The sequence below is a fragment of the Dicentrarchus labrax genome, unplaced genomic scaffold (assembly GCF_905237075.1).
Source record: "Dicentrarchus labrax unplaced genomic scaffold, dlabrax2021, whole genome shotgun sequence".
NCBI classification, from domain to species: Eukaryota; Metazoa; Chordata; class Actinopteri; family Moronidae; genus Dicentrarchus; species Dicentrarchus labrax.
The window spans coordinates 4,934,962-4,950,997 of record NW_026136710.1 but is presented as its reverse complement, the minus strand read 5'-3'; the positions used below and the strand labels follow the sequence as shown (position 1 = coordinate 4,950,997).

The 16,036-nt window shown below is 39.0% G+C and overlaps 2 protein-coding genes across 2 annotated transcripts; one reads left to right on the top strand and one right to left on the bottom strand.

Moving 5' to 3' along the window:
- Positions 1-678: 678 nt before the first annotated feature.
- On the top strand, positions 679-2,895 carry gas1b (growth arrest-specific 1b). Its single transcript, XM_051412880.1, has one exon. The coding sequence runs from the start codon at positions 1,105-1,107 to the stop codon at positions 1,879-1,881; it is 777 nt and encodes a 258-aa protein (XP_051268840.1). The 5' UTR covers positions 679-1,104; the 3' UTR covers positions 1,882-2,895.
- A 7,494-nt stretch (positions 2,896-10,389) lies between these two features.
- On the bottom strand, positions 10,390-15,691 carry c9 (complement component 9). The gene is made up of 11 exons (XM_051412879.1): positions 15,525-15,691; positions 15,349-15,433; positions 14,460-14,610; positions 14,227-14,374; positions 13,411-13,549; positions 12,986-13,225; positions 12,464-12,704; positions 12,227-12,355; positions 11,622-11,797; positions 10,748-10,982; positions 10,390-10,629 (listed from the first exon to the last, which is right to left on the bottom strand). The coding sequence occupies exons 1-11, from the start codon at positions 15,596-15,598 to the stop codon at positions 10,472-10,474; spliced, it is 1,776 nt and encodes a 591-aa protein (XP_051268839.1). The 5' UTR covers positions 15,599-15,691; the 3' UTR covers positions 10,390-10,471.
- Between the last annotated feature and the right edge of the window lie 345 nt (positions 15,692-16,036).

Below are 16,036 nucleotides of genomic sequence, written 5' to 3'. Positions count from 1 at the left end.
GAACGATGTAACATTTGAAATTCGAATTCTGCAGTTTATAATACAAAAAAAGGAGCCTACAGGAAAGATAACTTACGATCTATCTACCTATTTCTAAAAAAAAAAAAAGCTACATAAGCCTATTGTTACAACACACTATGAATTTGACATCAAAAAGTAACATTAGACACATTTTTTAAACTTACAAAGTGCTACACATTTTCACTAACTACAGCTCTTCCATAGATTCACCAACAAGATGCAATGCATTGTTACATCATTGTTGACCCTTTAATTACATATTGCTCTCAAATCATATAGGCTTTCTCCCATTTTAAACAACTTTCATATACTTTTAGATGGTAATAAAATACTGATTTAGAGCCTTTAATTTAATAAACAGTTGGATCTACTTTTTCTTTTTATCTCAATTTTAAGATTTTTTTTTTTTTTTTTATTAAATTGGATATTATAAATAACTTAATAATCTTGAAAAAGTTCCGTTTTCATAAAGATGATAAAAAGTAGCTCTGCGGAAAGTCAGTTCAAAAACAGTAGCTTGCGTCACTGCCCGCGAGTGACGACAGAATCACAACAGTTTATTGGACCAATCAGACGCGGTGGTTGCAGTAATCTAATCATCCCATCACTACACAGCCCTCATCACAGAGCGGCTGCAGTCCTGGTCTCTGGGTGGATGCGGGTGGGAAGTGAAAGCGGATGAGAGATTTATATATATATATATATATATATATATAACACATATATATAAGAAGAGTTCGGGGAATCAATGCATTAATAAGGTTTCTTAAAACTTTATTAAAACTTTTACCGCCTGTGCTGTACGACACATGCGCACTTGAATCCTCCAAACACGTACTGGGACTTGCGAGAACTGGAAAGTTTGTATCAAAACTTTTTCTTTTTTTTTTTTTTTGACATGATTGGTTTGTTATGGACATCCCTGATGAGCTGTGGCTTACTTTGTGGCGCCTCGCTGACTTCAAGTCCCCGACTGTGACATGATATGAAACCATCTAGGAGGAACCTGGTTTTGACGCAGCGTGATGGAATTACAGAAGCCCCGATGAAGTCTAACAGTTTTAGGATTCATTCTTCCTGGAAATGGCAAGTCGTGCCATATTGATGGAGCGGACAGCGGTTTTCATATGCAGTGTATTCATCCTAATCATCGGTTTATGTGTCGGGTCTCCTAACCACAGCCGCCGGCTGGTCTGCTGGAAAGCCATCCTCAAGTGCCACGGAGAGCCAGAGTGCCATTACGCGTACGATCAGTACCTTTATGCCTGCTCGGCTGTCATCAATGGGGACCGTAAGAAGTGTCCCAGTCACTGCATATCTTCTCTCATTCAGCTCAACCTAACTCAAAGTGGTCCGGCTCTGGAGGACTGCGACTGCGCCCTGGACCCGGTCTGCAGGAGCACAAAACAAGCCATCGAGCCGTGCCTGCCGCGGACCAGCACCATGGGCTGCACCGAGGCCCGGCGGCAGTGTGAGATGGACCTGTCTTGTAGCTCTGCTATGAGGGATTATTTATTCCACTGCAGGAAACTTTTCGGAGGGGAAAGGTGTTCGGATGGGTGCCGCAGGGTGATAGCCAACATGCGCTCCATACCGAAAGCGCAACAGCTAGACACTTGTGTTTGTGATGGCACAGAGAGGAACATATGCGAGTACATTAAAGTCAGCATGAAAACATTCTGCTCTGATTCTAGTGACAGGTTCGCGGGAAGCGGGTTTTCAGACTCTGAGGAGGAATCTGAGGATGATTACATCGACCAGGAGGATTATCAGTATGAGGAAAACTCGTGTGACTCTAAACCTTATCAGACTGTGCTAAATGTCCTGACCACCATTTTGGTTTTAACCAAATTAATCTGAAAAGCTGCTGCCGTGAAGGGCAGAGAGTCAGTGGTCTCTCTCATTGTGAATCAACACCAGATATCAACTCACATCACTAAAAGTCTGTCTGCTTTGTTGTTCACAGCCATGTTTGTCCTTAAACTAACATTTGGGGCAGTTAAATTCAACCTTAAACTTTCCTGATACAGATCTGCACAAATTTGTACAATTCAGGACATTTGCTGTTTGTTAATCACGCATGTTAAAAGCATGCACATGACGGTTTGTGGATCAGATCATTACCATATGTAGTATTAGTTATATTTTAGTTACACATGATGTTCTAATAATGCTGAAGGAGCCTATTTTTCTATGTCGGCTATATAAAGATAAATTGTACAGTATATTGTATAAACTTGTTTTTGTCAAAGTATTTGTTTATGAGGGACAAGAGATTTGCACTGTATGAATAGGTGAGTCACACACTTTTACTGCATTACGACCACAGAGGAAGGAAAAATGTTTTGTCTAAAAAGTGCCTAAAAGTCTTTTTACTGGTTTTTATGCACCATAATGTGACCATATCAGAAGCATTCTGTGAAAGCACAGCAATCTTCCCTTACCAGCAGTACAGACTTTTTCCACAACCCCTTCATTAAAAACCAAAGTTGATGTAAGCTACCGAAATGTGTCTAAATCCCAGGGCAGATAATGCATCTGAAACAAGAAGCTCTTAAGAATGAAACACTTGACCTTGCAAACATAGATGTTTGCGTAAGGTATAAAGTGTTCATTCTTGAAAACTGTTCAAACAGACGAGAGAAAGGTAAAACTCCTCCTCCTGGGGATTTGCAGCCCAAATGGAGCCAAGAATTGTTCGGTCAGTTTGTTTATCCTCACCCCATGTGTTAGTTAGAAGTCTTCACTAAAGACACACTGAGAAAAAAAAAAAAAGAATGTCTGTGTTTGGGTGAATGGAGATATTAAGTGCCCATTATGAACACACTCCTCTGAATGTACATGCACATTAAATAAATAAGAGTTTTAAAATGATTCGCTTGGAAGTTGTGTCGCTCTGTCTTTAATTTGTTTTTTTAAAGGATTTCAGGCTTCACATATTGATTAAAGAAGTGCGAGGCAAGTTTGGTTCATTTGCAATAATCTCTGATTTAAGTACTTCAGATTCATTGTATGAAATTTACTGAAATAATTTGAAAAAGTTAAAAAGTCTGGGACAAACTCTTTTGATAGCACTTAACACAGCTAGTCACCGGTACCACTGAAAATAATCATTTTGGGAACTTAACAGTGGTTTTAACACTTTGGCATATAGAAGCCTTGATTATTTTTAAATCTTAAATCTTAAATCTTAAATCGCTTCCTCTTCAGTCAGTTATTTTTGTATTCTTAGTTTTACTATTCAGTGGTAAAAGAGATGCATTAGTTTAGTCATAGTGTCAGTACAACTCTGAACAGGTTATAGGCCTTAAAAGAATTGAAAGCAAACATTTACTTGCTTTAAAGTCTTTGTAAATCACCAATAAGTGATTTTTTGTTTTATTAATCAGCAACAGAATTGTTTTCAGTCATGCAGTACGTTTCTTGAGCTGTGGTGACAGAAAGTGGTTGCTAAGAAAAGTGAACTTTATACGTCGTAAATGTGCAGTGATAGTGATGGTGCAGGGTACATGTGTCTGTTTACATGCTTGTGACTCATGTTATGAGTCAGTCAGCTCTCTCTACTTACAAAAAAGCCAGCGTCCCCTCCTTCACTTGTGATAATGGGTCTTGAAACCATTGATGGCAGCCATGTTGCTTTTCAAGGAAAAGAGATGGGCCCTCCAGCCCATTGATTGGAAGAGAAGTCGAGTGGCACCTCTATTATGGAGATGCAAAATACACAATGGTGCCGCAGCACAATGCTGGGGCACTTCATTCACTCTTTTCCTCTGTCACCCCTTTCAGGGAGTGGGGGAGCATGAGGAGACAGCTCTCCCAGAGGAAGACAGAGGAGTTATGTGAGAAAGTTCAGCTTTATTGCTTGGTCTACCTCCTGCTGGGACTCTGTCCACAGTTCTCTTAGTTTCGTGGTCTTCTCTAACTTCTCTGAATCTATGAGGATAACTTTCTTTATCATAGTTTGGCACTTTATTATACAGTATGAGTTAACTTTGAAAAACACAAGCTATCATTAGGCTTTAAACCGTCTTAAAAACAGAGACCCAAATAATAAATCCTGCAATGGGAGTGATTGTTAAAAAAATACCAACAAAGTGATGTGGTGGAGGCATTCCTGGGCCTTTGTTATGAGAAGCAAAAGCCTGCCACTGTCACTTTAAGGGAACAGGCCCCTGCTTCAACCATTAATAATTGTAATGCCTTTTTATTATTGTTGAGGATAATGAAGGGATGAGAATCATATGGGGGCCCCGGACTATACTTTGCCCTGAAATGTTTTCAATTAACTTTTGGCACCAGAGGAAAATAGGAATGTTGTGTTTTTTTCCCATGCCGAAACAGAAAAGAGTCAACTGGGGCTTTTGGTGCAGGGACCAGAACATCATTAAAATTGCCTCATCATAACTCAAACTGTTGCTTGGCCAACCTCCCCTCTGCCCCGCCCCGGACCCTTGGTCCCCTAGGTTACACTAAGGAAAAGCAAACAGACAGCCTTACTTTAGCTAGACTTTGTTGTGAAATTCCCTCAGATCTGTGATCTTTACAGTTGTTGTTTTTTTTACATTGTGTATGTGTATAGTACTAGTATAGTATTTTCCCCCAGTATGTTATAATACTGATTGAAACATCTAAATTACAGCGTATGTTTCTGGAAGGAGAAATTATTTTGGCCTATTCTGCAAATCAGTTTGATGTCAGACACTGTTTCTCAGTACAGCTTAGTGGCAATGAACTAACTCCCTCTCTCCTAAAGTCCCAGTGGAACTTTGCATAACATTTTCAAAACTGCTCAGCTGCCAGACTGAGTTTTTCCTGTTGAGCCTATTTTGAAACTCACAGTCGTGGAATAAAGAAAACTGCTTCAAATTCAGTTGTACCTAGGTCCGCTTCATGTGAACCCAAAGTGAAATGGAATAAAAACCTGTTTGAAACAAAGAAAGGGGAATTGTAAACCTTATATTTATTGAGGTTCACAGTTCATTCTTGATCTTGGAAACATTGAACCTTATGGTGAGATTGTTTTTTAACTGCAACTCTCCTCCCTTCTCGAACTAGTAGAAATTGGCAAAAGGCTGAGTGTGTCTTACGTGGTCAAATATAGCCACAAAAGTTTACTTTCATGCAGTGCAATAATGTAATGAATCCTGCAGATGTTGTGTACATATGATCTTTGGATTCATTTTGCTGTGCTTGAACAAGCTGCTGAAGCAGTTAATCAATGAGTCATGCTGATCTGCAGCGTCTCAAATGTGAGAATCTTTCAGTTTTCTCTGTATTATAGCATCGAAATTTTAATACTTTTGGGTTTGGGACTGTTGGTTGAACAAAAACTTTGTTTGGCTCACCAAAGTTGTTACACGCATTTTTCTGTATTTTGTTTCACTAAATAATTAATCCACCAACTCAGAAAATAACAAAAAATACGCAATAATCATTTATTTTCACCTAGCAAAAAAAGAAATAGATAAAAGAAAAAATAACAACAACAACAACAACCCTGGCTACTGTTATACACTTACTAAATGTCTTAAAGGTCCAGTGTGTTACATTTAGGAAGGAGGAATATAATATTCATATGTTTTCATTAGTTTATAATCACCTGAGCATAAGAATTGTTGTGATTTTGTTACCATAGAATGAGCTGTTTTTATCTACAGAGAGAGCGGGTCCTCTTCCACAGAGGCCGCCCTTCTTGCAGAGTTTCATAGCCACTGTAGTTTCTCCCACAGACTTAATGCCACTACATGTTACACATTGGCCCTTACTTTTGCTGCATGATGATGTAATAATGTGATGATACTGAATTTCTCATCATTTTCCAAAAGAACTACTGAAATGTCTAATATCTAAGAGATGAGCGAAAACATAGCGTATTAGTAGTAGAGACTGGTCATGAAGTCAGCAAACTGATAATGTCAGAAATAAACAGTAATATCTAAAGTTAGCTAACATTAGCCACCAAAAGCTACTGGTCACCAGCAGCACAAATGTCGAGTATATTGGGTGAGTTTTATTGCAATATAATTTATATATATTTGTATCTTATTATTTATATATCTTTTTTCCAATAGGAGGATTATGTTTTTAATTCTAATTAACTTTTTAACATGTTATATTTGGGCTACAGTTCAGTTATTTACCAAAAATAAACAAACTTAGCCAAAGCAAAGTGAAGTGAATAAACCCCAGTGACCCACAATAATTGGAGGTTGGGGGGTGGACTTGAGGAAGGCAGTACCCTGGGCTTTTAGAGAGGTGGGAAAGGTGGAGGAGGGGTTGATTTATGATTGAGGGTTAATGGGGGAGGGGTCTGGTATGGGAGAGGGGCTGTGCTGGGTTGAATGTCAGGGATTTCGAGCCTCTCAGAATAATGATCCAAAGAAGGGAATATTTAATCAACCAATCAGATAAGCCTAGTCTATCTGCCACGACTGAATTGGAATTGTCCTTTAGTTGCCACCCCTGATCCCCCCCCTTGCAGCCCAGCCAAAGAGCAGTGGTGCAGAGTTTTAAGGAGTGAGAGAAGAACAGGAGGAGAGAGGGAACACAAAACAAAGCTGACAAGAGGCATAACTTCATTTCCACGGTGCTGGGACAGCTGTGTGGAGTAATCTGCCGTAGCAGCCCTCTAAAACTTCAATGCCTTTAGTGACCTAGGGAAGTGGGGAGAGGGCAACTCCAACTGTGTCCAGGCGTTTAGGAGTGCGAGGGGGCTCCTTTCACACCCTTCCAAAGGGCTTTTGTTAAAAAAAAATATCCCTTACCTCTTTTTCACTGAAGGAGAGGACTATATGTTTATGAGATGAGACAACAATGGTTCACATTTTGAAAGCAAACTTAGAATTCATTTTCTAGCTTGTGCAAAGTGAAGAATTTTGGGATTTAATTTTTTATGAATTAAAATGAAGTGCATGTTCTCTGTTTGCCAATATTTTTTCTCCTGGAACTGGCTTGCTATGCTTTGAAAAGAATCTAGAGTATTTTTTAATTACTGAAAAAGGCTGAATCGTTTAATACAAGATGTAAGTTTTCCTTTGATTATGAGTATGTTTCTGCTCAGAGCAGAATAAGCATATGATGCTAATAATGCTCTGGTTTTTATTTAATGTATTGCAGATTTTTACCATTGAATATCTCTGACATTTACACCCAATATGTGTAAAATGGCATGTGTTTTTCCCACCTCGAATATTGGAAATATTATATCAGTGTCATGAGTTTCTCAAACCCTTTAAGCTTTGAATTTCCACTTCTTACTCACTTTAAAGTATGAGTAAATATTAGTAAAAAAGAGAATCGGGAAGTCTATCGATGAAGCGGGGTTCATTATTTTGTGCTAACGGTTCTGTTGAGGACTGAAGAAAGAACAAAACATTTTAGACTAAGATAATGGCTTGAGGCTGGGTTGCTGTCCGGAGTGAATGGGGTCTCCCTGGAGCTCAATAAGGTCCCAAAGTTTTACTCCATTATGCTGACATCCTAAAGGCCAAGGGGTACCACCCCCAGTGGTTACCTCTCAAGTATGCATTCATCACCTCCCACTACATACACACACACACACACACACACACACACACACACACACACACACACACACACACTGGGGAATGCTTTGTGCACAGACTTGCCCCAGTGAATGAATAAATAACATTAATTGATTAGGAAATGGAAAGATAGGCAGTCAGTGAGATAGATGAACAAGACAAACTTGCTCATGGCAAAAGCACAAGGTTTCTTTTGAAGGTTAAATCATGTTTAATCATTTAGAGTAGGATAAATCTAAAGTTAACTAGCTGCACATTTCTGAACTCTGATTATATTTTCCAGTAAGTCAATCTTGTTCTCCCCTCCCTCTTCATGCAGACTGTTGAAATAAACAGCTAGAAACTAGTTGACTTCTCAGGAAGCCGCTGGGTGCACTCCTGAACGTGAACAGAAAAATCTTCTTTCCACACCCATGTTGTTAGCTGCCATAAAGCTCATGGCTATTTTCCACAATGTTATATCAGTCATTAGCAAGTTGACTATCACAGCACACATTTAAACCCAGAAGAAATGAGGTCAACGTGCACCAAGGGGACCACTGAGGTCTGAGGACTAAGGTGTGGCCTCGTGGCTACGTCGTGCGGTGACGTTGAGGGTGAGCGGAGACTGACTGAGTTAACCAGCCATAAGCAGCTAGTCAGACTCTCTGTCCCTGCTGGAGAGTCAAGGAGTCTGGTGGAACCTTTATGGCCGCCCTCTGAGAGAGTCACGACTGTACTGCAGCAAATATCAAGTCGAAGATAAAGCTTGGGCGTTGTAGAAGTCATATCCAGCAATCTGAATCAGTTCATTTTTAGAGTTCGGATACATTTTGCATCGTGCAGGGTTTTCTTTTTTTTTTTTCTGACTGCAGGAGCTAACCAGTCTAGTAGAAATACTCAAGTACTGAATTAAAGAAAAAAAAAAAAAAAAAAGAAGGTGCTGGGGAGGAATTACAACAAACCTCTACTGGCTGTTATCAACCCAGTCTCCTGGTTTCAGGGTCCAAGAGCTGTTTGATTTCAAAAGGCTGCTCTGGATTTTAAATTATTTTCTTCCAAACTCCTAAAACACAAAACAAAAAAACTACCTTTAAAAACAGGGAGGGTGAGTTCTGTTTTAATTTAAATCATGACAGGAGGCAGAGAGTTTATACTTAGAGAGGAAGAAGAAGTAATAAATAATGTGAAACCAGAAGGACTAAAGCTGCTCAGGTCATTTTAAACAAATTCACAAAGTCCTACACTATATCCGATACTCTAATATTCAGAAGTGGTTAGAGTTATTATCTGGTTTGCTTCCTTTCAGGTGTATTTTATTAAAATCTGTAAAGGGTCCTAATAATATATAGGGCTCAATATTAGTTATTTGCTTTGTCCAGTGTTTGACGTATTTAATCATGACCTATAGGATTGAGAACCCAGAGAATACACTTCAGAAAAAGTCCCCTCTATAGGCAGGAAAGAAATACTAACTGCTCGCATTTCCCTTTTACAGGTCTGTGCACATTCCTAATATATTGTGCAAGGCTGTAGAAGTTACATTCACTGCTATTTGCTTAACAAGGCCTTCTCTGGCACGAGGATCTCAAGTCATGCCTGCAGTGTCGGCTCTAAATGAATGAGTTTAAATCCATGAGCAAACATGGAAATCAAAGACTGTTAAGCTAAGCAAATATGACAGTGCCCATTGTGAGAGCAAATAGCCTGTTATTTGTCTTTGTCATGTAAATCCACTCATGTAACATATATTCTGTATTTCCATCTTCATTTGCACTATTGGAGCTTGTAGAGTTGCTTAAGGACAGTTCACAGCATTGTCTGGGTCAGATCTGTTACCACTTAAGCAAGCATAACACATAGATCCTGCAGCATATTGTTAACACCCATATGTAAAAAATTCCACGAGTTAAGTCTGTTCCGCATGTTACGTGACCTATGTGGCAGCAACAAGTTGTATAAACAGCAGCAAGCTGTAAAATAAGTACCCAAAAACAAGCAGATCTATGTGAATTATTATTATTTTGTAGTTCAATAACTTTTAAAAGCATTTTGTTTCCACTTGAGTTTGTTGTCACAAATAAAAACCTGACAGCTCCTGTTCCAAAATTACACAAACATGGAAAAACATTTATAGGTTAATGCACATATATGAAATATGAGGTTACAGAAAATGTAAATGTCACCTGATAAAATCTGAATGCATATATAACGTCTTCCTTTATGTTGTGTTTATGTCCAGCACCTTAATCTTGTTGTCCTCTGTCAGTTCTCTCTCCACTCTGCTTCAGCTCATCTGGTTCTCATTTGCACAGCACAGCCAGCTGGAATGTGTTTGTGCTTTTAAAGATGAGTTATTCGCCCATTAATACATACTTCAGTCTAACACTATTTCAAGTGAACTGAAGTTGAAAGACACATTGTTTGTGGTCAAAAAATTCTTAAGACTTAATGATTAATCAGGGCTAAAAGGACAGCACAGTCCTTTGATTGGTTGAAATTGTTTTGAGAAGTTGCTTTTAATTTGATTTAGTGTATCACAATGGGGTGAGGCTGCCACAATGAAAAACCAAAATTAAAATAACTTACAGGACTCAGTTAAATTAGCACTGGTGTTGATAATGCAAATAGATGCAAAGTGGAGGGCCACATCTTTATTAAAATGGCATACATGTTATGTTTTATACTTGTTTTGTGACTGTTTATGTTCATTAAATTTCATTCATTTGTAAGAAAAGAAAATCTAGACGGCCTGTGAGCTAAAATCCAAAATGTATCTTATGGACTGGATTACCCATACCGACCCTTAAGATGGCTCTGTATACAAAATACAAAAATGCTCAAATGCGCTTTAATGTTTATTTTTTATACACAGGTTGTGTGTATGTGTATTTCAGAGAGAGACTATTTCATGACCATTTATCTGCCTAGCAGTGTTCCTCACTGCTGATGTCTCCTCTGCACGGAGCTCCAGGGACCCCGTCCGTGTTACAGCTGCGTGTCCTGGTGCGTTTCCCATTGGTGCAGCTGGACCAGCTAGACCAGCATGACCAGTTACCTTCATGGGCAATAGGAGGTCTTTCAACTGCAAAAAAAAAAAAAAAAAAAATGGCAAATTGAACACATAAAAAATGACCTTAAGCAATATGATGGGTCTTTTTGGTGTGTTGTGATTTATTTTATATTCCACTGTTCACTCTTACCTGGGGGGACAGTATTATCACCCTTGAAACTCTGGCATGCCATGCCTTCAAACAAGTTAGAGCACAGGCATATGCACTTTCCATCCAGCAGAGTAAGAGTGCCTCCGTTATGACAAGGCTTACACTTGCACACGCTATACTCCGCCACATAGTCTGCTATGGCCTGCTTCAGATTGGAAATTCTTACATTGGCACTTGGCATTTCCAATGGGATTAACATATAGATGGGCTCCGGCTGTCAGAAACAACAGAATATGTGTACAATTTCACTTATATGTATACATATGACAATAAATTATAACACAACACAATTATAATATAACAATTATATCTCATCTTTCATTCGCCTCATCTTATAACAAGATTAAGAGTCTAGAGCCATGACTATTTTTAGGCATAGCAGTGCACTGAGATAAATGCAGCAACACCAGCATGCTAACATGCCTACTATGACAATATGCTGATGTTTAGCAGGTATAATTTTTACCATGTTCACCATTTTTTCTAAGCATGTTAGCATGCTAACTTTTGATATTTAGCAATAAACGCAATGTGTAGCTGAAGCAGATGGGAATGTCATTACAGTAGTTTCATAGGATTTAACAGGATAATTGAAACCTTTGACCTACTGGTGGTGCTAGATGAAAAATCAGGGGGTCACCAAGGTCATAAGGATTCATGCTCTTGGCATACGAATGGCTGTACAAAGTTTCATGGTAATCCGATAGTTGTTCATAGTCTGGACCAAACTGGTAGACTGACCAACTCACTGTTAAAAACCTTGTTCTCATAGTGTGTAATAATGATGTTATATATAATGATGTTGTTCCAGCTTTACCTTGTCAATCTCATCTCATCTCAAAATCATTCCTACCTCACTTTTAATCAGTGCAGGGGCACTAGCGATGCTCCGGGCCCAGTCCTGAAATGTTACCAAGTCCAACACCCCTTCCTTATTCACTTTCGTCTTCATAGCAACAGCAGTCACTAGTGTACCTCCTTTGACTGATGTCATCACCTTGTCCACCACTGCTTTTCCTTCACTTTCCTCTATGTAGCAACAGGGGATCAGGTTTTAGAGACATTCCACAACTGATACATTAATGTAAACATTCATAGTTACAGTCTTTTTCATCCAAATACCCAACCCACTACTGGTTGCATTGCCAGGATAAAACACCAGCATTAAACCTGCACCCGACTAGCTTGACAAAGATACCCACTCCGTTTGGCTAACTCTGACTGCTGCAGCATCATATTAGACTTTTCTGAACTTCAGATTGCAATTTGGCATGGAACAAAGTCTGTGTTCAGTGGAGTTGTGCAATGAATGAATCAATTCATGGGCAGAAAGGAAGATTCTAAATAACTCTTTCAATGTCCATATGGCATGCCAGTATTATATTAAGATAAAATATAATATTATGAAAAATCTGCACATATCCCATAAATATTAACTTGAAGACGGAGAAAGCAGACCTGTGGTGGGGTTTGTGACAGTATTACAGTCATCTGGTTTGACATGTCCTCTCACTGTTACGTCACCCGCGGTAATGCCTCCTTCGATGCCTAATTTGATGCATTCTTGAATCTTTCTGTCTGTCACATCTGCAAAAGGCATGAATTACAGAGGATTATTTTGTGTCACTATATACTTGAGAGGTCCCATGACAGAAAAATGTAGTGACTGAAAACAACAATGCACGGTACACATACGTTTCTTCTTAATGGTGTCCTGGTTGAGTACATAGACCAATTCATATTCCCCGCCAGACTTCCCATTTTTGGTGTAGTGAGTTCCATAGTCCTCTAGAAAGGCAAAATAAATACCCTTCTCATACTCTAAGGGCAAATATTTGACATGGTCCAGGAATTCATCTGCCACCTGGAGGTCCCGGGAGCGCATCCTGTAGGTGCTCATCTCTACTGTGCCCCTCACTCGCATAAAGCTCTTGTTCTGAGTGAGTGGTACAGAAATGTTAGTAAGTACAGATACGTGTATTTTTTGAGATTGTCTTGGTTACACAATTTTGTAATTTTTTAGACCTGTGAATAGACCTTTTTTCACGGCAGCCCTTCTATTTCATGCCATAGTAGGGTAAACACAGGTGTTGATCTGTTTGACGTGAATGGAATGGAACCTTAATGAGTACCTTAACACCTGTGTTTACCCTACTATTTCATGTCAAAATGGCTTCAATGAAAAAGGTCTATTACTTGTCACTGGCTGACATTTACCTTTGTGTAACTTGTTGTGTGCTCTGTCATGTCCTTAATCACTGTTTCCTTATTAAATCCTATACTTGCATCTCCGCTTACACCTCCACTTCCAGAATCTTTGGACAAGGAAGCCTCACTTGGTTGGAATTTGAAGGAAAGTCCAACATCAATTGTAGAAGTCATCTCTTTTAGCATTTGCCTCACAAGGGTGTGTGAGTTTTCGTAGATTTCTCTAGAAACTGTTTCTTCCACTAAAGTCTGAAAAAACAAGGAGTCATGATGTTAGTGGAGGATGGAATCTCTAACTGACATAATCATTTTACTCATAACACCTTTACACACACACACACACACACACACACACACACACACACACACACACACACACACACACATAGTGAATGCATCGTTGTGATAATATAGGAGAAATGATTATAGCTAACCTGATAGTGGAGCACACCAACGTTCCAGGGAAGCCTGTCATTCTGCTCAGTGTTAGGATTTCTCAATCGATCACACCTCCCATTGAAGTAATCATTGTTAAAGGGGTTCATTCGAGGACCTGCACCCAAGATGTTGATTCTGGAGCACGGAGACAGTGGCCGCTGTTAATACTGTATACAGTATTATGCCTACTTAGTTGAAATTCAAAGGCCTGAAGATTACTTGAGTATAAATGTCCAGGTTTAATTCCTTAAAGGAATAGTTAGGAAAAAATGCTTATTGTCTTTATATTTAGAAGATTGATACCTCTCATATAGCTACTTGTCAGTTTAATACAAAGTTAGAGTCAGGACATGGTTAGCTTAGCTTAGCATAAAGCCTGCAAGCAAGAGGTAAAAGCTTGCCTGGCGGTGTGTAAAGGTAAAACATCTCAGATATTAATTAGTGAAGGCTAAAGTTGCTGGTAGGTGGGGTTTTTAACCTTTGGACGGAGCCAATTTCTGCAAGCTTTCAGTCTTTATGGTAAATTAATCTAAGCTAAATGTCTCCTGGCTCGAGCTTCATTTTTAGCATTACCATGAGAAAGGTGTTGATATATTGTCATCTAACACGCCAATTAAAATATCAATTATTCTTTTAAATATTATTCAAGTACAAAACAGATAATATGTATTGTTAAAACAACTCAGATCTATCTCCTCTGAATAGTCCTTTGATCAATATTTGTTATGTGTGGTCATCATGAGATGTGCTTACTTTCATATTATTCACTCTTTGATTCCAAATTAATTAGATTTTAAATCATTCACTATTACCCATATCCTGCAGTCCTGCCTTGCTCATTTGTATCCAGGACTCTTGTACCACAGGGTTTATTCTCAGGATCACAGTCATATGGCTCATCTGATCCATCCTCACAGTCAAGGTCCCCGTTGCACATTAATCTCTTCCTGATGCAAGTACCTGTGTAAAGAGAGGTGTTAAACCGACCAGTCCTAAAATAATAAAGAGAATGGTACTATAGTTAACTTAAAAGAAGCTGAAGTACCTGAATCGCACTGGAACTGTGAGTCAGAGCACACAGTGGATGACGCTGTTGAACAATTAGCATTTGTTGTACAGCTTTCCCTCTCCCCTATTGGTCCCTGGCAGTGCTCGCCACCAAACTGGCCAAACACCTCAGCAGTTCGAGACCGCCTCTAAGGGTAACAAATGAGATCACGTGATTATTAAGCGTCTACACTTTCTCACAAAGGCAGAAAGTAGTAACTACAGAAACTGTATGTATAGACAATGTGAAGGGCAAAGTGAAAATGCAGTATCTATAGACAAAATGAGTTTTATTCTTCTTCAGCTTCTTGTCCATTTGAACTAATGAGCTAGTTCAATAAATACTTTTTAAAGTACACTGATCAGCCTGACAGGTGAAGTGAATAACACTGATTTTCTTGTTATCATTGGCCCTGTCAGTGGGTGGGATATATTAGGCAGCAAGTAAACATTTAGTTTGTGTTAGAAGCAGGAAAAATGGGCAGCGTGAGGATTTGAGCGACTTTTACAAGAGCCACGTTGTGATGGCTTGACGTCAGAGCATGGTCAGAGCATCTCCAAAACTGCAGCTTTTGTGGGGTGTTCCCAGTCTGCAGTGGTCAGTAGCTATCAAAAGTGGTCCAAGAAAGGACAACTGGTGAACTGACGACAGGGTCAAGGCTCACCGATGCACGTGGCCAGGTGGTCATAATGTTATGGCTGATTAGTGTATGTCTAGATATCCGAAAGTCAGATTCTGGCATATATACACAGTGACTGTGTTTGGCTTTATAGGACAGTATAGGCTACAGTTTATCACATGCTAGGTAGTACGCTATTGTGATCAGACTAGGTTGAAAATGTTGTTTTGTAGTCACTGAGGTTGATTACAGTTTTAATAGACTCACTTTGATTTTCGTGCAGGGTTCACATAAACTCCACTGCGACCAGGGGCTCCAAACACAGTTTACTGGTGGGGGATCAGGATCTCCCCTGAAATACACATATTAAGTTGACTAAATCCTTAGTAAAGTGAATAAAAACATCCTTGCTGTTGTGTAAATGAAATAGAAAATATACATACTTTACTTCTCCAAGAAGCACCAGAGTCAGACACAGGGCGCAGAAGCCCAGCTGGAGAGTGGCCTCAATCCTCATGATGGACCTTTGAATAAACAAATAGTGCTGTGTGTCTGCGCCTCTTCAGTCTTTTTAAGCTTCCTCTCAGTCAATTATTTTCCAATTGCACCATGTTCTTGTAATCAAAGTCAATAGTTTGGTTTTCAGGTGCAGCAATGTTGATTCAGTGCGAGGACATTCGAACCACAGTTTATAGTGTTTGTTTCAATAAAAAAAAAAAAAAAAACATAATAGCCTAATAAGTAAAAGTAATGATTAGTTTTTTCTCATCATCATCAAAACTGTTATAGAACTGTTATAATGCATTAATCTTTGGCCTTTTGGTTGAAACTGCACCTTGATTTACTGAAAGCTGATATAACAAATACATTGACACATAGATAAGCACCTCTCTAAAACATACACTTATGGTAATTTTTATATTGTTTGTTATTGTTATATCTATTTCAATGCTTA